This window comes from Euphorbia lathyris, chromosome 1, assembly GCF_963576675.1.
Source record: "Euphorbia lathyris chromosome 1, ddEupLath1.1, whole genome shotgun sequence".
Lineage (NCBI taxonomy): Eukaryota > Viridiplantae > Streptophyta > Magnoliopsida > Malpighiales > Euphorbiaceae > Euphorbia > Euphorbia lathyris.
Window position 1 is genome coordinate 12,495,756 of NC_088910.1, and position 23,293 is coordinate 12,519,048.

Below are 23,293 nucleotides of genomic sequence, written 5' to 3' on the forward strand. Positions count from 1 at the left end.
TTTTCAAACGAATTGATATGAAATTTGGACAGAATAAGGAACAAAAATATCTATGTTTTATAATAATGTCTGAAATTGACCTAAATTATCAACGTTATGGGTAAAGTTGCTTTTGACTACCAATGTTATAGGTAAAATTGTACCATTTTAGATGTTATGGGTAAAATTGCTCCTGATACAAAATGTTAGGAGTATTTTTGCACCTTAACCTTTAGTATTATAACCTTTTATTTTTTAATCAACTCAGCGCTTCCCTTATACTCACTGCTTCTCAATCTCTGACTTGATAGTTGTCTGGGAAAAGCTTAAAAAACACACCACAAAACTGGCCTTCACTATTATGAAGTACAGCTCCGATTTTTTTTACATTATTCATAGACCTATCTGACATAGAACAAGTCGCTTTGGCTAACACATCGACTATATTGATTACAGACCGCTTGATAAAAAGAATTAGTTTTAAAAACTTGTAAATATTTAATTTAACCATCATAGTTACACGGGTCAAATACATGAATATCATAAATAACTACAAAATTATAACTAAATCATATTATCAAACTTAATTATTAATATGTCATTATTTTCTATATATTACAAATAAAGTATGATTTTACACCATAATTTAAAAGTTCTACACCCAATTCATAAATTCTAAACTCTATAAAATATATACTAGACATCTAATTTATAATTTCTAATTCTTAAAATATATTAAAAATGTTGATTTTACTAGTTTGACATAATTCAAAATCATTACTTGACATATTTGTAAATAACTTTTCAAACCTGAATTTCTGTGTAAATTTCCCTAGTTACTAACCCTAAAAAAAAGTCCAAAACAAAATACGCCCAGGCTTTGCTTGCGCCAGCTCTGGGCAAGCTTCTGCCCAGAACCGCACCCCAAGCCATCGCTGGGCTTGGACCAGTTTTGGGGCAAGAAATAGCCCCAAAACCAGTTCTGGACCGGTTCACACCCGACATAGGGCCGGATTTTGGGCAAAGTTTGATAATTTTATGGGTCAAATACATGAATATCATAATTAAGTACAAAATTACAATTAAGTCATATCATTAAACTTAATTCTTAATATGTCAGGATTCTCTGTATATTATGATTTTACACTACAATTTAAAAAATCTAAACTCCAATTCATAAATCATAAACCCTAGGAAAATATTCTAGACTTCTAATTTATAAATTCTAATCCTTAAAATATATTAAAAGTACTGATTTTACTAGTTTGACATAATCCAAAATTATGACTTGACATAGTTGTAAATAGTTTTTAAAATATGAATTTCTGTGTAATTTTCCCTAATTTTATTTCCCTTTTCGCCTCCAATTTCCGAACTGTCATGGATTACTCCACCTTTATCCTCATTTATAACCGCAACATCTATTACATATGAATCACATACGTTTGAAGCGTTTTTTTTTTTTTTGAATTTCTTTAGCCCTTGCCCGAATAACCGTGTTTGGAAAATGTAATTGAACTTTGTAAGATCCTGCATCTTGAATCCGATTTCCTTCACCATTAATACTTGAAGCCTTTGTAATACGAAGATAAAGAATACTTCTTCTTAACACAATATTCTTTCAAAGTTCTAGTAAGCATTCTACTTGGAACTAACAACCAATGAGAATGTATTATTTGTATACTTATAATAAAATATTATGGTTTACACATTTATTTTAAAGTATGTTGCGGGTCTATACAAATGACTTATTTTTTAAAATTTAGAAAAATTAAAATTGCTATGTATCTTATTTTATTATAATAAAATATATTACCTGCTTATATTCAACATTTTTAATATTATATTTTTTTTAACTAAAAGTCGGAACTAGAAAAGGTCGAAAGGACTAAACATATCAACTAGATTGGCACCTTTAGAATTCTATCACACCCAACTAAGCCCGAAATATAAAATTAAATAATTGATAATAAATTTTAATTTACTTTCATAGAAATATTTTTAATAAAAAAATACTTCAAAAATTATAATCAATATTAGAAATATATATATTTGATTAAATTATTTTCATTTTAAATAAATCTTATAAATAATAATAATTTAAAAAAATAAATAAAACATAAAAATAGATAGAAAGATTATATATTATATAAAAACTAATATAACTAATTAAGGCTAGCTTAAATGGTTAAGGGTTTCAAATCGCTTAAACTAGATCTCAAGTTCGAGTTCTAACATACGCAGAAAACTTTAATTGAGAGAGAATTCACCTAAAGGATGTCCGAGGATCCAATAAACTATATAAAAAAACTAATATAATATATAAAATCAAAAAAATAATAAATTATTTACTCTAAATATTAGTAATTACAAAAAGAATAAATGTCCTCCTTATAATATTATTTTGTAACAAAATCTGAATTTGTTTTTATTATTTTAGAAAATTACAGATTTACTTCCAACCTATAAAGTTATATAAAAAAATCAAACATTCGATATTGATCTGATGAACTCGTCTGCTGCACTACCGACAGAGAGCTCTAGCTATGTGCCGCAAGGCACTAATAATCCGGCTTACAGCTCACGGTTTGCTGAGTCCAATCCAATTATCTCTCAAAACTCTTTCTCTCTCTCTAGCCAATTCTGAATTCACCCTGGTTACGGCTACTGACTCATCCCTGACGTCATTATACCTCCATGGCGTTTTATCTCTCCTTTTCAGTGTGAAGAGGAGCAACAAAACCATAGTGTGGTAACCAACTCTTATCTATTCTCTAACCTTGCAGCATCTTCCTCTTACCCTCAACCTATTACACCACCTTATGTCTCGTATCAACCACATACCCGAGTCTTTTGTCCACAGTCACAACCTGAATCCATTCCTCCAGTTACCATTTCCAAACCCAATTTTTATCACTCGGGCTCTCTTGATGAATCTTACTATAATCATCTCTTGTTTATTTTCAGATTATTATATCTAAAATATATATCGTGTGTTACTGATCATCAAAAAATGTCTTAAATATTTAATATATTATTAATGTATAGTAGAGTACACGAAACTATTTTAATTTATCAATAAATTTATTTAAAATATTCAAAGTGGTAAGGTGAAATATAGAAAACTTAAATAAAAGTAATTAAAAAGAGACCAAAATATGGAAACGACGCGATATAGCAAAATATACCGCGATACCGCCGCCATCCCGTCTATCAGCACCTCCGCCGCAGGGACCTATTAGCTCCGACGTCGGCCCGTTGTCTCTCTCCGCCGCCGTCGGTTTGTGGGAGGTCGTTTGTCCTTCCGGCGCTGTGGTGTCTGTGGGGGTTTTAGTTATCGCACGGTTCTGTCCCTCTCGTGCGGGGTTTCGATTTGTCCGATCTTGAGGTTTTTCTGATCCACCGCTCCTGTCGCCGCCTCCTCCGCCGCCCGTCGGTTCTGGTGTGCCATTCTCGCCATTCCTCTACTTCAGGGACGTTGTTGGTCTCGTTTCTTCATTCTGTTCGGCTCCGTCTCTACCGTTTAGGTAGCCAGGTTAGTTGCTTCTATCTTGATCTCTCTGTTTGGTCTTGGCTAGATATTGTGCTGCATTTGGCTGTTTTGATTGCTTGGTTTTGCCTTGGCTCTTGTTTTTCTCAGTGTTGTGGACATTGGTCAGTGTTTTGGATTTTAGAATTGTTTGTTTGGTGCTTAGGCTTGGGCGTTCTGCTGTTTGGGGCTATTTTGATTGGGTTGAGTGCCCTGCTTTTTGGTTGTTGGCCTGCTGTCTGACACTTCTGTTTTCTTAGTTTTGTTGATAATAATGGCTGGTGTGGAGAAAGCAATAGGCAACTTGTCGTTGTCAGATGGTGAGGAGGAAGCTCTTGACCTTAGTGGTTCGTCTTCCAATCCTATTGCTAAAAATAGAGGCCTAACCTTGATTGGTCGGTTTCTCACAGAGCGTTCTATTAACACTATAGCCATGAAGACTAGAATGGCCACAATATGGAGGCCAGGCAGGGGAGTGGCTATATCAGAGCTCTCCAACAATAAATATGTCTTTGAATTTTACCATGCTATTGACTTGGCATGTGTGGTGGAAGGGGGCCCTTGGTCTTTTGATAATCATTTGCTTGTGGTTTCTCTCTGGAAAGATGAACCGTCACCTGACTTGGTTGACCTGTATATTGCCGATTTCTGGGTTCAGATTTATGACTTGCCTATTGGGTCTATGTCGGAGGGAGTGGGTAGACAGATTGGGGATTTTATTGGTAAATTTCAGGCTTATGATATCAATAATAACACCGGGTTACATAGGCAATTTATGAGGCTAAGAGTCTCTATTGATGTGAGGAAGCCGTTAAAGAGGATGAAGAAAATCCGTAAAGGGAAGGAGGAGTGGGCTTATATTTCGTTCAAATATGAAAGACTGGGATCGTTTTGCTATATATGCGGCCTGTTGGGGCACACTGATAGATTTTGTGATAAGATCTTCACTCTGAAACCTGAGGAGATCACTAGGGAGTGGGGGGACTGGTTGAAGGCGCCTGTTCGCAGGGGCGGGGATGTGTTGAGTGTGAAGTGGCTGAGAGAATCGGGTAGTCAGGCTATGACCTTCAATTCTGGGGGTGGATCTACCTTGGAAAACACTGTTAAAACTCTGAAAGCAGGGCAATCGAGTGGGGGTAAGGAAGCTGGGAAGGAGAATATCCCCGGGGGTCAGGAGGGGGCAAAGCTGAAGGGTAAAATGGTAGCAGGAATATGGAACCTAATTATTCAGCCAGTGCAGGAGGGGGAGATAGTGAATATGGCCGTGGATAGTGATGATGAGGGACTTGAGCTGGCAGATGATCGAAAGCGTAGGCGTGCAGGCCCAAATTCGATATCAGTCCAGGCTATTGTGAATAAGCTGCAGGGGAATGGGTCTGATCAGGTACTTAATACTCCGAAGGGGACAGTTTTTACAAGCCTAGTAGATTCTTCTTCTTCACATGATACAGAAACGGCGAGGTCTGTGGAGCAGGTCCGCCGAGGATTATGAATTGCCTAAGCTGGAACTGCCGGGGGTTGGTGAACGCCCGGGCAGTTCGGTCTCTCGGTGAGCTTGTCAAGACAAGTAAGCCGGATTTGGTGTTCCTGATTGAAACTTTAGTTACTAAATCCTGTATTGATGGGCTAAAGAGGAAGTTTGGATTTGAAGGTTCTTTTGCAGTCGATTGTAGAGGTAGGAGTGGGGGTATTGCCCTAATTTGGAGGAAGTCTGATATGGCTTCAGTGGTTTCTTTCTCTGATCACCATATTGAAGTTCAGATGCATGATGCTGAGAAGGGGGATTGGAGGTTGGTAGGGTTCTATGGACAGTCTAATCGAGCCAATCATGTGTGGTCCTGGAGTCTCTTGACTCAACTGTGTTCATGCTCGATTCTACCTTTACTGGTTATTGGGGATTTTAACTGCATTCTTTCTGATTCAGAGAAGGTTGGGGGCCCATGCTACCCTCAAGGGTTGATGCGCCGGTTCAAGGAGGCGGTGGAAGAGAATCTTTTGATTGATCTCCCTACACAGGGCAGTCAATTTACGTGGGAGAGGAGTCGGGGTTCTAGAATGTGGGTCAGGGAGAGGTTGGATAGGGCTATGGTCACTAGTGCCTGGGCAGACAGATTCCCAGCTCATCGGCTTCGTACTTTGATCTCAGCTTATTCTGACCATGCACCCATTTTCTTAGAGTTCGATAATCCGGTTAGTAATGAGAGGCGTAGCCACTTTCGATTTGAACAAGAGTGGCTTTTAGATCCTGAGTTCAAGGTGTTGGTGAGAACCTATTGGCTAAGTAGTAGCTGTCATAACCTTACTGCAAAGCTGGTTGCCTGTGCCAGCAGCATGGAACAATGGGGAAAGAAGTATCGACTAAGGTTTAGAAAGCAAATTGAGGGATGCAAGAAGAAATTGGATAGGCTTGTGGATAGTAGTGTCCCGGCTGATGTGGTCAGCTTCCTTCAGGCCAAGAGTGAGTTGAATTCCCTTCTTGATTGTGAAGCTATACATTGGCAACAAAGGGCTAAGAATTTCTGGCTACAGGAGGGAGATCAAAATACTAAGTTTTTCCATGCCTGTGTCAAAGCTAGAAAGCAGAGGAACACCATTCGCCGTCTTAAGGATATGAATGGTCTGGTAGTGGAAGGAGTGAATGATATGGGGACTATTGCCAAAGATTATTTCTCTGATCTGTTTGCAGGCCCTACTAGCCCATGCTATGATGCCGTGGATACTCTTGTCCCGCGTGTTACGCCTGAAATGCAGGCTGACCTGTGCTCCCCTTTTTCTTTTGAAGAATTCAAGACTGCCATGTTTCAAATGCATCCTGATAAGTCCCCTGGTCCTGATGGGTTAAATCCGGGTTTCTTTCAACATTTTTGGGACCTCATTGGCCCTGAGATTGTTAACGCATGCAAGGGCTATCTGGCCCGTAAGGAATTTCCTCCACATATAAATGACACAATAATTGTTCTTATCCCTAAGATTGATAGGCCTGAATGTATGAAGGATTTTCGCCCTATTTCCCTGTGCAATGTGCTTTATAAATTGATTGCCATGGTCCTAGCCAACAGGCTCAAGATTGTGTTACCTTTCCTGGTATCTGAGTCTCAATCAGCTTTTGTCCCTGGCAGGTCTATATCTGACAGCATTATGGTGGCCTTTGAGTCTTTACACTTTATAAAGAGAAAGAATAGGGGTAGAATTGGTGAGGTGGCTTTAAAATTGGATATTAGCAAGGCCTATGATAGGGTTGATTGGACCTTCCTGAGACGTGTTATGCAAAAATTAGGCTTTCCTGGGCTGTGGATTGATTGGATCATGTTATGCATTTCTACCGTGGAGTACTCTGTGTTGATTAATGGTACATTTGTGGGCCCGATTAAACCTGGAAGGGGCCTGAGACAAGGCGATCCCCTGTCGCCGTACCTTTTTATACTGTGTGCCGAAGTCTTATCTAGCCTGATTACAAGGGCGGCGAATGAGGGTTCCCTCCATGGGTGCCTCATTGCTAGGGGTGCGCCAACTATTACACACTTGTTTTTTTGCAGATGACAGCTTCTTGTTTTTCAGGGCTTCTATGGATGAGTGTAACAAAATTGGGATGATCCTATCTGAGTATGAGGTAGCTTCTGGCCAGGCTATCAACCTGCAAAAATCTGGAATTTTCTTTAGTCCGAATGTTGGCCTGGAACTGCGAAATGAGGTATGTAACTCTCTTCAGGTCTTTCATCCTCTGGATACTGGTCGCTACTTGGGTCTCCCTTCACTTATTGGGAAGTCCAAAGTGGCAATTTTTAGTTTCCTTAAAGATAGACTTAGGAAGAGGTTAAGTGCGTGGTCCTTTAGATTCCTTTCTGCTGCGGGCAAGGAAGTGCTAATTAAGGCGGTTGCTCAGGCTCTGCCAACTTTTTGTATGAGTGTGTTTAAACTTCCTAAATCCCTTTGCCTGGACTTGGAGAAGATTATGAATTCCTTTTGGTGGGGTATGAAACCAGGGGGCAGGAGATCGATTCATTGGCAAAGTTGGGATAGGCTTAGTAGGGATAAGAAAGAGGGAGGTTTGGGTTTTAGGAGCCTCCAAAAATTCAATCTTGCCTTATTAGGTAAACAGGCCTGGAAGTTGATGGTTACTCCAAATTCTTTAGTGGGTAGAATGTTCAAAGCTAAATATTTCCCTAGAGACCCTTTTCTTTCCTCCAAATTGGGCAATAATCCTAGTTTTGTTTGGGGGAGTGTTTGGAGAGCCATTGAGGTATTGAGACTGGGTGTTAGATGGAGAATTGGGGATGGTAAGTCAATATATGTGTGGAAAGACCCATGGGTGAATACTGTGGCACCTTTTAGGACCCAGGGTGATGCTGTCATGCAGCAGGATGATACAAAAGTGGCTGACCTGTTTATTCAGGGTAGGAAAATCTGGGATAGAGGAAAGGTGGAAGAGCTGTTGACTGAGGCAGATGCCAGAATTGTGTGTAGGATGGTATTACCAACAAGAGAAGTAGAAGATGGACCAATGTGGAATTTTACCAAAAATGGCATGTACACAAGTAAATCAGGATATAGAGCGCTTTGTGATGGATATGGTGGTGAGAATCAGGATGATGGGTGAAGTAGAATTTGGAAGATGCATGTTCCTCCAAAAGTTAGAATGTTTGTGTGGAAGTTGGCTTCGGGTTGCGTGGCCACTAGACATAGACTGGCAGGGAGGGGGTTGTCAATCCCAACGCAGTGTCCCTTCTGTCACTCTGATACTGAGCATGACCATCACCTCTTTGTGGATTGTGTATACGCCCAAGAATGTTGGAACCTATCCGGGATCAATACGGATGTATTCCAACCTGATTATCTAACGGGTTCTATTTTGCAGGTACTTTTGTCCAATGATCAGGAGACCATAACCAAGATGGCAATGACGCTTTGGGTCATTTGGAATCAAAGGAATCAGATAGTCTGGGAGAGCAAAATCCAACTACCAGAAACGGCAATCTCTCTTGCAGGTAACTACCTTGCTGCCTGGCGTCAGTCCCAGCTGAAGAACCTCCCTGTGGCTGTCTGTCACCTGTCCACGCCCTCAGTGGTCCAATCCGAAGCCGGCATCGCACAGAATCGCCCAAATCCAGCTCCTCGGGCAAGCCAACCGGTCACCGTCCGCCCAGCTGCGCTACGAAGGTTGCCCACTTCCATCACCAGCGACGCCAACGCCAACGTTAACACTACTGCCCATCGCATTGAACATTCAGCGCGGGCGACAATGCCACAGGTACGACATATTAGCTGGTCTCGCCCCCCTTTCGGCTTTGTCAAATGCAATTGTGATGCGGCTACCTTTAAAGCTGAGTCTCGAAGTGGGGTGAGAGCTTTACTTAGATCTTCTGATGCATCCTTCATGGCTTGTCGTAGTCGCATATTCCCAATTGTTGATGATATTAGGGAAGCTGAAGCATTAGCTCTATGTGAGGCATTGCATTGGTGTGTCCATCTTAATTGTATTAATGTCTTGTTTGAAAGTGACTCTTTGAGTGTGGTTAATAGTGTCAAATCGGTTGATCTAGACTTGTCTGTTTATGGGTCAATTATTCAGGATTGTAAGGTGTTGTTAAGTAGTCGACACGATTATAAAGTGTCTTTTTCTCCATGCCTAGCAAACAGGGGCGCTCATGTTGTTGCACGACATGCCCTGTCCAATGCTAGCGAGTTCGTATCTTTTTCTGCTCCGGTGTGGTTGCAGGATACTATTATTGCTGATTCGATTTAAGGAATGAATTTCTTCTCGTTTCAAAAAAAAAAAAAAAAAATCAAAGCGGTAATCAATTAACAATCTGCTAAAAAAAATTAAGATAAGAACTATTAAGAATAAAATTGTATTGTATCCGACTAACGCAAAATTGTAACTTATCCAGATTATTTTCTTCTTACAAGAAAATAAATAAACATATATTCAGCCTTTTTTCCAGCAGTCCAAACGACAGCGTATCCTACACGAATCTAAGCCAAGATGAAATGAAATCAATCCACAGCTCTTCCTCTTCGGATAACAGAAGCAACTCAGCCAACTGAACTTGAACCAACTCACTCATCCAAATTCCTCCATTTTCCAGACCAAATCAGCCATTGTTGCGACCTTCATCTTCCTCAGATTCCTCTCCTCCTACCTCAACCGATCAAACCCACACTTACTGTATGTTAACCCCTTTTGCTTCTCTCTAATTTCTTGTTTCAATCATATATAAAAAATGCCAATCTTGTGTTCTTCGCATTTTCATCCATCCATACCTTTAGGTTAGGGCTCCAATTCGTCTTTTCTTTGATTCTTTCTATCCGAAGAAGTTAAAGTTGAAACCTTTGAATTTGGGGATTTGGGGATTAGGGTTTGAGTTGTTACATTGTTTTGCCAATGGCAATCTTGGTAAATTCAGTTAATCCAGCTTCTGGGTTCTTTTCATTTTCACCCAATAAGGGATTTAGAAGAGTTTTAGCATCAACCCAGATTACAATTTCCTCAAAAGATTCTGTTATCTCACTACCCAATTGGAGAATTGGAAAGAGTGACCAGAGAAATAGAGAAATTAGGCTCAATGATGCTTTTTATCACTTAGAACATATAGTTAAGAAGAGAAACAAGCCTGATTTTGTTCAAGCAACACAGCTTTTATATGATTTGTCCAAATCAGGTAAGATGAAGAAGGCAATTAGAGTTATGGAGATGATGATTGAGTCTGGTATTATTCCTGATGCTGCATCTTATACATTCTTGGTTAATCATTTGTGCAAAAAGGGGAACATTGGACATGCTATGCAATTAGTTGAAAAAATGGAGGAATTTGGGTATCCAACAAGTACTGTTACTTATAATTCACTTATTAAAGGCCTTTGTATGCATGGAAACTTGAATAAAAGCTTGTTGTTTCTAGATAGATTGATGCGGAAAGGTTTGATTCCGAACGCGTTTACGTTTTCTTCCTTGCTTGAAGCTGCTTATAAGGAGAAGGGAGTGAATGCAGCAATGGGGCTTTTGGATGAGATCATTGCAAAGGGTGGCGTGCCTAATTTGGTTAGTTATAATGTTCTCTTAACTGGGTTGTGTAAGGAAGGAAGAATCGAGGATGCGATTCGGTTCTTTCGGGATTTTCCTTCGAAAGGGTTTAATCCCAATGTTGTTAGCTATAATATCCTGTTGAGAAGCCTTTGTTATGATGGGAGATGGGAAGAGGCTAATCAGCTTCTATCCGAGATGGATGGTGGAGAACGTGCTCCGACGATTGTTACGTATAATATACTAATTGGTTCACTTGCCTTCCATGGAAGGACAGAACATGCTCTTCAGATTATCGATGAAATGATGAGAGGACCGTTTAGGCCTACTGCTACGAGCTATAATCCGATTATTGCCCGTCTTTGCAAAGAGAGGAAGGTGGATGTTGTGGTTAAGTGTCTAGACGAAATGATCTATCATCGATGTAGTCCGAACGAGGGAACTTTCAATGCCATCGCGGTTCTCTGCAAAGAGGGGATGGTGCAGGAGGCGTTCTCTTTAATTCAAAGCTTGGGGAACAAACAGAACTCGTCGGTCCACGATTTTTATAAAGCTGTGGTGTCAAGTTTGTGCAGAAAAGGGAACACATATCCAGCATTTCAGCTATTGTATGAGATGACGAAGTACGGATTTTCTCCGGATTCATACACTTATTCGTCGCTGATACGAGGACTATGCACGGAGCGAATGCTATATGGAGCAATGGGGGTTTTTGAGTTACTGGAGGAAGATCATTACAAGCCTGATGTGGACAATTACAATGCTCTTATACTAGGATTCTGTAAAGCTCAGAGAACAGATTTGTCGTTGAAGGTTTTCGAGACGATGGTGAACAAAGGGTACATTCCTAGCGAGACAACGTATACGATCATAGTAGAAGGCATCATTCATGAAGGAAAGAAGAAGTTAGGAGCAGAAGTTTTAAGTGAGTTGTATGCGAGAAAGGTAATGACTCAGAACACAGTTGAAAGACTATTTATGCAATATGACCTTGAGATTGTACCCTTGTGAAGAAAGACTATGCGCGCCCGAAAACCCGAGTAGAAAGAAGAAAAACAAAGATAGTTGCAGGTTGAAGATCATGGATGGCATCAAGAATCTCAGAGATTTTCAGGTTGATAATATAATTTTGCCCGTTAAAGGATATGTGAATTGAAATTTGAAGAAACTGAAAGTCAGGAAGGAACTGTTTATATAGACTAATTATTTTCACAATTGATGCATATTGATGTTACTTAATTTGTCAGTTCCATACTTGAATAATTTGTGACGAAACTTTAAACTAGAATAAACATAAAGATCAGAGAATCTGGATTCATGAACTGTCTTGACGGAAAGTAATTCTAGTGTTTACGAGTGTCAATACACTGGTGTCAATACGGATTTAAATGTCGTAATCATCTTATGCTATCCATATATTGATCCAATTTTATTTGATATAAATATAATAAAAATAATAATAATCATATCAAACGAATTGTATTCAAATATTAATTCGTCATGCATACATTGTATTGTGATTCAATATCGAGATTGAACTTAGCAGTCAACTTGTTCAAAAAATATCGAGATTTAACTTACCAATCAACTTATAAACTTTCGAACGCAAACAATACATATATTCAAGCTCCACTTATCTGTAGAAGCACAGCTCAAAGGGTTTCAGGTTGGTAATATAATTTTGCCCAATAAAACAATTGATGCATATTGAAATTACTTGTACAGCACAGCTCAAAGGGTTTCAGATTGTAATATAATTTTGCCCAATAAAGGATTTCTGAATCAGACACTGTTTTTGCACAATTGATGTATATTGAAGTTACTTGTATGATATGATTTTGTCCATTTGTTTTACCTAACATATGCTGTTGGAAAAAAGAGATCACTAACCAAACATCTGAAACTCCCCTTTTCGAAGTGAAAAGGCAAAAAAGAGATGAACAACCAAACATCCCATGAATCGACAGTAAAACTAACTGAAGATGATGAAAAAACTGGTTTTGCACAATTGATGCATATTGAAGTTGCTTGTACAGAAAACGTACGAGCCCCTTCAAATGAAAGAGCAAAATTTAATAATACGAGACATCAGATATAATTGTATGGATAAACCTCAATCATTCATATAAAAGCATAGGAAAATATTGATTCAAGTACCACTCAAAACATTTTATCATAAGAAAAGTCTTACTAGTGTCTTAATACCAAATGTTAAAACTAAAACTAGAGGACTGAAAAAAATGAAGCTCTGCCTGATAAGCATCCATCAGTCATTCACTTGATACGAAGGAAGAACTGTAGATATCAAGGAATCAACTCCATCATGTCTCTGTCCACGAGCCTACTTGGATCTTTGTCTCATCTTTCGGCGCTTCCTCTTCAATCTCCTCATCCGCTTCTTCTTCCACTGGAAAGAGTAAATAACAAACATTGATCATTTCATCCAACATCAAATAACAGTTGAATAACAAAACAACAGCATTGATCAACCCACAACAACATTATCACCCCTAAAGCGTTAAAATTCAGCATACTGTCAATATATCATGTAATAATAGTTGCAAGACTAAGCAACACTGATCAACCCACAACAAAATAATCAACCCTGAAGCGTTCAAATTCAGCATACCAATTGGCTATAGCATGTAAATCTAAAGCAAGGCATTCAAATAAAGTGTACCCAATTGGAAATAATTGGTTTCAAATAACAAAGACGATCAACATTGATCAACCATAAAGCAAACAAATTAAGCATGCCAAAAAGCAATAGCATATAACAAGAGGGCGTTCAATAGCATATACAAAATTGATCAACCATAAAGCAAACAACCTAAGCAACACTGATCAACCCACAACAAACATTATCAACCCTTAAGTGTTCAAATTCAGCATACCAATTAGCAATAACATGTAAATCTAGAGCACGGCATTCAAATAAAGTGTACCCAATTGGAAATAATCCATTTCAAATAACAAAGACAATCAACATTGATCAACCATAAAGTAAACAACTTAAGCATGCCAAGCAGCAATAGCATATAACAAGAGGGCGTTCAATTGAGTGGAACCAGTTGGAAATAATCCATTTCAAATAATGGACACAAACAACAACATTGACTAAACAAACTCATTTCAATAAAGTATACCGAATTGGAAATAATAGGTATCCGTTTCTAATAACAAAAACCATCAACATTGATCAACCATCAAGCAAACAACTCATTTCAATGAAGTGTCCCAAATTGGAATTGATCCGTTCAAAATAACAGAGACAAACATTGATCAACCATAAAGCAAACAACTTGAAGCATATATTAATAAGAAATAGCATATAAAAAGAGGGCGTTCAATTGAGTAGAACCAGTTGGAAATAATTCAGTTCAAATAACAGACACAAACAGCAACATTGATCAACCCTAAACAAATAAATTGATCAAACCAATCACTAATATGGCATTAGAAATACAAAATTAGAGAGGACGTTAAATTGAGTGGAGCAAGTTTGAATTAATCAATTTCGAATAACAGAGACAACACTTGACAATTTTCATATCATCAAGTTATTACAAATGATCTGGATTCTGGACCACTAAAAAAAGCAGAGAGAATACATAATCCTTTTAATTAACATCAAATGAACTTCCTAAATACATAATCCTTTTAATTAACATCAAATGAACTTCCTAAAGTGATCAAATAAGTCTCCTCATTTATAAATAAAAGATATACTTCAGAAGTAAATTACTTCGATTTCAGTTCTCAAAAAAAAAAACTTTCGATTTCAAATATACTGTTTACATGAAAACAGTATTGTTTTTTCATATGGTTTCAGTCTATTCATCATCCACATAGTGGAATTAGCAATAAAACAGATCATATGGATCAGAAAACACAATCTCGCAAACAACAGAAAGCAAACACAAATCTATTGAGATAATAAGATTCAAAGAAGAAGAAAATTTCAAACCAAATGTATCAATCACCGAAGAAATAAAGCAACCAAACAAACAGATTAAACACAAGATAATCAAACTTGAATAGCAAATACCTTAGCTCTCATCTTCGATCAAACTCTTCGATCGTGCTCCTACCGGCGATTTCTGAGGAACAACCAGATTTTCTTTTCTGATAATTCTGAGAGGCAACAAAAGGCCCTCTCTTCAATATTTATAGGAGATAGGGTTTTGGTAATCGAAAACCCTAGTTGGAGGGTATTTTCGTAATCCAGTTTGGAGACGGTCCATTACTTGTTAAATGGGCCAATTAACATGGGCCTCCGCTCTATCAGAATAAAACGTGGGCTGGAAATGAACTCTATTAAAATTTAGGAGAAATTACATAGATATCAAGAAATAATTGATATATTACACATTATTTATGCCAATCAACAAAATTCCAATTTTGTCAAATAATTTAAACTATAACTACTTTTATCATTAACCAACACATCCTTTTAAAGTAGGGGTGAATTTCTTTTTAAATTTTTTAATAATAACTTGAAATAAAAAATTAAAAGAAAAACACGATTATTAAAAATAAACTATCGCTTCTTCATCTTTCTCGTTTCTCATCTATTGGGAATGGAAAAATCAAACTAAATGCCAAAATTAATTTTCATCTTCACTTCCAACATTCCATCGGAGAATCATGATAAGAAAAAGATACGAGATCATGATGAATAGCAAAAGCATGTCTATAAATAACTGAAAAAAGTAAATTAGCAGCAAACTGAACTAACATTTAAGGAGATTTAGAAACTGTAAGTACCATTCTCCTCTAAAACCATCACTAGTATGAAACCTCGTGCAATGCATGGGATATATTATAATTTTCTAATAAAATAAGAAAATGGAACAATTTTACCAAAAAATTATTATACTAAATAAATTTTAAAAAATTGAAATCAATAAATTTTGTTTAAATGAAAGTTGCATTTATTCACGGGACACACCAGATCAAAGCTCATGTTTTGAGGACTGTAGAAGAGAATAGTTGAGAATCCATCACTATGCAAATAGAAGAAAAAGGAAGATAAATCAAACTAATCGGCATAGATAATTGATATCAATGTTTTGAGAGGACATAAAACTAAGTTTTATGAGAAGTTATTAGAGCTTACATACTACGGGAAATGTATATACCTAAATGCTAAATGAGAAATATATTCAGCCTCACTTTTGAAAATATCAACATCTTTTCATTATTCAAAATAATGATGAATTGCAAAATTACCAACCTCACTTCAACACCACCATGAACCTGGAGAAGCTTAAGAAAGATATCTGACAGAAAATATCAACAACTTTATTCAAAATAGTGATGAATTAAAAAATTACCAACCCCACTTGAGAGCATGAACCTAGAGAAGCTTGAGAAAGAGATCAGACCGATTAGCATCATATAATTTAGAGAATAAAGCAAACTGGAGTGTAAGGAAGTGCTAGAGATTAGAGATCGTATTCAAACTGTAACCAAATTAATATCAGCAAGAAAGTTAAAAAAATTGAAGTGACACCAAAATGTTCAAATGCACAAAACTAGGATAAATGTAAAATAATAATACAAATAGTTACAAATTAATCAACTAATTTACATTTACATAAGTTGCATTACATTACTGATTTATATGAACATGACCAAAACTGCTAATATTATTACATAAATACAACCAACGAAAATAACCAACAACATATTCAATTCAATAACCAAGAGATTCTAATAAGCAAGTCAGGAAAACTCTTGAAACTGAACTTATAAGCGAATAATAATAAATTGATACGACCAAAAAGGCGAACATATGAAATTGAAGCTTGGGTTTTGAAAATGCTGATGGGAAAATGATGGAACTCTTGCAATTTCCAACCAACTGAAAAGATGGATGATGGTGATGAATATTTTTTGGAAAGCCATAGACAATATAAAGACCCTAAATCAGAACATCTAAGATGCTAATACTCAAATTAAACGATTGGACCTTTTCCAAAGGAGAGAACAAATAGGGTTGATATGAAGAGGAATGGGATATAAACTGTAAAACCAAGAATAAGAAAAGAAACCGCAAAGTTCTGGTAAGAGATATCAGTTAATAGAGTGAGTTAATTGTGGTATGTAGTTATAGATGCAACTCTTTAATGAAAGGTCAAATATATGAACCACAAATGTACCAAAGAAGTCAAATATCGGTAGGAATATGTCATTTTGAAAACCTGTACTGCAAAACACAAAGAAGTGAACGAAAATGAGCAGAGGGTTCTAACTGGGATCTTCGAGAACAAAATCGATCATTCAAAACAGAATAAGAAAGAGTACCAAAGAAGGAGAATAAGAAGATGAAAAAAAAGCTGCTAAAATGTTGATTGCTAACTAGAACAGTAACCCATATCCTAAATACAACAATTGTTAAAAAAACATAAAAATCTGAAAAATAAGCTCAAATGATATAAGCAAAGTAAGGTAGAAGAAATTATAAACACCTTACTAGACCCATATCTAAAATAAAACTATTAAAAGCATTACAATATGAAAAATAAGAATCGGGAGATTGGCTTTGCATAAAAACACTGATTATTGATTTCATTTTTACTTGTAGGATACGAATCATAAGCATATGATCTTGTAAAACCTTTCAAAATTTGTAAGCAACATTATGCTTATGTCTGCATCATCTATTATAACATTAATATTGAAATTAGCTAGAATTGCATCAATGATGCTAATTACCACTTTTGTAGAAACCAAAATATTCAATTTTTACATAATTGAATCAATGAAAATGAACTGTAATAGTAAGAACTGATGGAAAATCAAAATTTAAAAAATCAGATATAAAAAAAAGTGTATCAATCAAGAATCATTAACCTCGTGGAGAAACGCAAAAAGAGTAAACAAATTTAGGAAACGAATAAAAGTGCACCAGTTTAAGGAGATAGTCGATTGCAATTCCATGAAATTATATCATTAAGAAAAAGGTTGTCATCAATGAACACTGCAACATCACAAAAAAAAAGGTTAGAGAGATAAGGAAATAACTCAAAAAGGGAAACGGATTCGAGAGTGAGAGCAAGACCATTGTAATTGTAGTTTTTTGTTGAAGCTAAAAATTACCCAAAATTTAAACAAATTTGAGAAACTATGGAATACATCTGTTTTGTATTTCTATCAGCCAAAAATGACTCTAGAAAAGGAAACTTTGAACATAGGAATAAGAGGAGATAAAATGAGAAGAGAGGGAAGAATATAACGGCAGACTTCAAATGGGGAGAGTGGGCGAGAAAGGGGACACTAATAATAAGATGAAACCGTCTAGGAGGTGGGAGTTACCATTCCAAGCAGTTGAGTGAAATTGGAACGGTTAGAGAATCTAGAAAGGTCGTTAGGTCATGGAGAAAGACAACGGATATTGAGGAAATCACGATGAGCGTGTGTTATCAGCAGTCGACAATAAAAAAATGCCAAAAATAAGATAATTACTGGAAAAAATTGAGAGGTTGTCATGTCAGCAAGATGTAAGCAGATTTAAATATATAGATAGATTCTTTATATTTGTGATTCCATATTCAAACTCATGTTATGTAATTCATATTATAATAAATTTGTAGATGTTTAAGATAATGCAAACATTTTATTACACAGGAATTTTCACATGCACCTTAATGAGCATGTGAATTTGCTCATTCACTGTTGATTACAAATGAATGCACAATCTTTTGTTTGCAAAACCCGTCTGATTCTGAAATACTCACTGAAATGAATATATGAAAAAGCATCTGATTTTGACAAATCTTTTCTATTTAACTCCTAATAATATAAGTAGCGCGTATGTTTTCCAAAACAAGTTTTTTTTTTTTTTTGCTTTCATTATTTGGATTTTCATTTCAATTTGGTTGTGTTTTCAGATTAATGTCTTGAATTTTTGAAATTACTTATTTTAGCTGGATTTTAACTTTTGAAACTTGGTTTTACATGTTTTTAATCAATAGAAAATTCACAGTGTCTCTTTTCAACTAAAAGTTTTCATTTATGAAAACAATATGGTTCTTTGCTTAGTTATCTAAAATTGATATTCATATATGACTTGGTTGTACTACCTTGGGGTGGCTTATGGTGAAATTGTTAGTATGTCAATAATTCAGAAGCTTCTGGCACTGACATAACCGAAGTTGCTGAATTGTAGAGATTTTTGTATGCCTATGTTTCCCTAATAGCATTCATTTCTCTATGTTTCAACAGACATGGGATGATATGAGACCGTTACGGATTCAAAGAGTAAGTCATTATATTCCTGAATACGTTGTGCCGAGTCATTTTACAAGGTCACTTGTCTTAATTAACATCATTTGTTGTTGATATCTCTAAGCTTGATTCGATGTTTTATTTGTTTAATTTTTACTGTAAATGTTTTATCTTATAACCAACAGCTACACTCTTTATGGTTATTGATTTTCAAGGTTATGGTGTTGTACTCCCTGCACTCATCGGTGGGACTGCTATCTTGCAGACCAGAACTTAGTTGTATATGGTAGCTAATTCTTTCTAGCATATTTTATTTCCTTCATAAGGGAAACCATGAACTTCCACACTATTATTTCTCATTCTATGCACCAGAACTTGTCTAAAATATGTTTATTGGATTTCTTAAATCTTGATTTCATATATGCTTAACTCATTGCAATTATTTCTAAATTTCCTTGTCCAAATGCATATTCCTTCATTATATGTTTGTGCGCATCAGTCCAACACTTTACAAATATAGTAATGTCAGCTGTTGAGATTCATCCCTAAAAGATGTTTGGAGAACATGAACTGCTTTGCTTAGTATTTTAGTTTTTGAGGGTTTGAAGAATATATTGTCAGTTAGACATATATAATTGTTTTTAGAGAGAGTAGACACATATGATTGTTGATGAGTTTGAAGTAACATCGCATTGCACTTTTTTGGAAACATGTTCAATTGAACTATACAAGTTTAGGAAAATGTATTGAATTGCATTCTATGTTATTTTCTTATCTTATTTGTGGTTATATATATATATATATATATATGTGTGTGTGTTCTCATCAATTCAATTAAAATTGATAGATTTTTTTAAAAACATCGTTGAAATAGTAAAATAAGAAATGTTGCACGAAATCCGATAAATGTTACCTTAACTTAACAATAAAAGTTTCTTTTTAATGTCTCTTTTAGCATTGATTTGGGATTAAATATTAATGACTTTGTGATTATAGAGGACAACATTTCAATGATGGTGCCAATCTAGTCACAAAGGTAACTATAGTCTATAAAATATATATATGAGACACTACGCTAAATGCATTCGGGAAAATGCTAAATTTGTAGGAATTTTTTTTAATAAAAAAACTCACTACATCATTCTAAATTCATAAAAAGGTAAAAATACTTAATTGACTCAACTTGTGAAAATGTTATGGGTAAAAGTAATCTTGTCAGTTAAAGGTAAAATTGCACAATTTTAGACATTAGGTGTAAATATGCTCCTAGATGTTAACCGCATGGGTAGTTTTACACCTTATCCCTATGTAAATTGAATCTAAAAAAAAGCTTTCACATTTTTTGTGATTTAATAATAGAGTGAAAGAATATATTTATAAATTCGATGAAATATTTGAATTTTTTTATCCAACTCGTACAAAATACAGTATATTAAAAAATATATTTTAATTTTTTTCACATTTAATCATATGTTTGTGGTCTATTAATGAGTGATAAAAAGACGCAAATGTGAAGTGCAAATGACAAGATTCATGACTGAGAAGGCAATTTGCTGAATAATTTCTCCAATTGACCAAACTTGTCAACGTTAGAGGTAAAATTGATCTTAGCTGCCGATGTTAAGAGTAAAATTGCACCATTTTAGACATTAGGGATAAAATTGCTCCTAGGTGTAAACTTTAGTGGTATTTTTGCACCTTATCCCAATTGATAATATTGTATTATGTTAAAAAAAACATATCATGATTTCTATATTTTAGGGATAAATATCAAATTTTCCATTTGGTTCTACTTTAATAGTTAGTGGGATAAGGAAAGGTACCTTGATAATTTTGAAATGATGTCCTATTTTTGACATTGCTTCTTTGAATTCCAAATGTCTACACATCCATGGCTATAAAAAAAACGTTCTCCACTTCACTTCAATTATGGCTTTCTCCAACTTTATACTTACTATTAAAGTAGAAACATGAATTAGAATATTTATGTAGCCTCCATTTCTCATGTCCACATATTACTTGCATACTCATGATCCTATGAGTGACCAAAACATATTACACAACTTCCTTTAAAATAATATATATCTTCTCATTGGTGGATATATCAAAATAGAGGCATCAACAAACAACAATAAAATAAAATTGAATAGCAACAAACAAAATTTGTTCATTTTAAGAACTGCTTAAAAAAATTTCAAAAATCTCGTTATCATCATTCATGATAAAAAAGACATATTAATTAACTCGAACTGAAATTACTTAATTCAATATCACTATCTATGCACTCATTTGCCTTTATAAGTCTGTGCTGGTATAGTAACATTGTATACCGCTTCCGCTGCAAATCAACAAAGATATTTCTAGGTATTGGCTTATTTTCGATGAAATGCTCCGCAAATGCACATATTGGAACTCCGCTCTCTCTGTATAATTAACACAAAAATGAAATGTTACGTTATTTAAACTAACATGAATTAAAATACCATTTAAAGCCAAAAAAAAACATTAATGCAATATTCATTGAAATAAATAATTAGGATTAATCAATTGACAATTCCTTTTAAAGAAATAATATATCAACTAATGAATAATAATGCTACAAAATAGCATGAATCACTAAAATCTTGAGTTAATTCTGGTTATAAAAATGAGTATCAGATTATTGATCATTCTTTTAAAGAAATAATGTTACAACTAATACATATTAATGCTACAAACCAAAACCAAAGATACAATCTACAATGACCAAGCAAAAAAAAGGATTAATAGAAAAGGAATAGTCATTGATCAAGTTTGAAAATTATTTTAGAATTAGTATCAGATTAATGAGTTTTCCTTTTTTATTATTTCCCAGCTAATGAAAGTTTATCTTTTGTTTTAGGAGCTAATGTGAACTTCATCTGAAATACAGAATGAACTTATGATTTCTAAAGTCATATAGTATTGGATTATCTGTATCAGATTTTCAATTAAAATATAGCAAGAAAAGCATATCGAGATAAAAAAAAGAGTTACTGCTTTAAATGAGACAATAAAGATTTATCACCTATTTTAGCAGTTAATATGAACTTCAATTGTAATACAGAAACAAACTTATGATTTCTAAAATCATATAGTATTAGGAAAAAAAAACTAAAATGCAGTTCACTTAAAATTTAAGCAGGGTAAGAAAAACATACTGAAAACGTATATTCAGAATGATGAAGAATACAAATAGAACCTTTCCCAACTTTTTATTCAGGAAAGTCAGGAATTTTTGAAATAAAAGCTACAAAGTCAAATAAATAAAAAGATACAGCAATGGGTTTAAAAAACCACATTAAAAAACAGAGAATATAATGAAAAAATGTAAGGAAGAGGAATACCAAAAACAAACAAAACAAACAGCAAAATGGTAAAAGAAAAAAAAAAGACAGAAAATACCTTTCTTAAAAAAAGCATCAGTGATGGAAATTTTAGTTAAAAAATGGCTATAGAGACCCAAAAAAAATGAAAAACTCCAATTTAATCTAAAAATCAGGTGAGTTAAAAATAGAACAACCAACTCAAAATTCATCTATTACAGTCTGCAACTGTAAAATCATAAAACAAGAAAATAAAAGTTTCGACATACTAGAATTTAGCAGAAGAACAATCTTAAACAAAAAAATAGTAAATTGAACAAGACAGAAAACACCTTTCTAAAAAAAATAGCATCAGACATGAAAATTTTATAAAAAAAAGTTTCCGCAGAGACCCAAAAAAATGAAAAACCCCATTTCATGTGAAAATCAGGTGAGTTAAAAATAGAACAACAAACTCAAAATTCAGGTATTGCAGTCTGCAACTGTAAAATCATAAAGCAAGAAAACAAAAGTTTCGACATACCAGAATTTAGCAGAAGAACAATCTTGAACGGAAAAAGCAATAAATTGGAGAAGACGGAAAATAACCTTCTAAAAAAAGCATCAGCAATGGAAATTTTATAAAAAAAAAAATAGTTGCAGAGACCCGGGAAAACCACAAACTCCGATTTCATCTGAAATTCAGGTGAGTTAAATAGAACAACAAACTAAAACTCAGCTTTTACAGTCTGTAACTGTAAAATCATAAAGCAAGAAAATAAAATCTTCGACCATGGAAATTTTATAGAAACAGTCACTGTAAAATCATAAAGCAAAAAAAAAACCTCGACATACTAGAAATTAGCAGAAAAACAATCTTGAAAGGGAATTTCAGTAAGTTGAAGAAGATAGTTATCTGTTTCTGAAATTGATGTGTCTAAATCATAACTACAAACATAAATTTGAAAGAAAAACGCAGAAAATGAAGAACCAGATGCTTCGGAAAAGAAATAGGAAAATAAAAAACGCAGAAGATGGAAAGAAACGGTAATAAGATAGTGGCTAACGTGAATATATGATATATGATGGATTTGATTTAAAATAAATAAATTAATTAATTAACAACAACTGTTAGTATGACAAAACAATAAATAAATATATTCAAATCTGATATTTTGATATCAGAAATATTCTCTAGTAATAACTAAA

The 23,293-nt window shown here is 34.9% G+C and overlaps 1 protein-coding gene and 1 long non-coding RNA gene across 2 annotated transcripts; one reads left to right on the top strand and one right to left on the bottom strand.

Annotated features, from left to right (window-relative positions):
- Positions 1–9,465: 9,465 nt before the first annotated feature.
- Positions 9,466–11,851, top strand: LOC136221988 (pentatricopeptide repeat-containing protein At1g79080, chloroplastic). Its single transcript, XM_066009465.1, has one exon. It carries the CDS (start codon positions 9,891–9,893, stop codon positions 11,538–11,540), a length of 1,650 nt encoding a protein of 549 aa, XP_065865537.1. The 5' UTR covers positions 9,466–9,890; the 3' UTR covers positions 11,541–11,851.
- A 773-nt stretch (positions 11,852–12,624) lies between these two features.
- LOC136221996 (uncharacterized) lies at positions 12,625–14,720 on the bottom strand. Its single transcript, XR_010685458.1, has 2 exons — positions 14,578–14,720; positions 12,625–12,936 (listed from the first exon to the last, which is right to left on the bottom strand). It is a non-coding gene; the product is annotated as an uncharacterized lncRNA (long non-coding RNA).
- Between the last annotated feature and the right edge of the window lie 8,573 nt (positions 14,721–23,293).

Excerpts from the sequence above, each read along its gene's own strand:
- LOC136221988 (XM_066009465.1), top strand. The coding sequence starts at position 9,891 with ATGGCAATCTTGGTAAATTCAGTTAATCCAGCTTCTGGGTTCTTTTCA.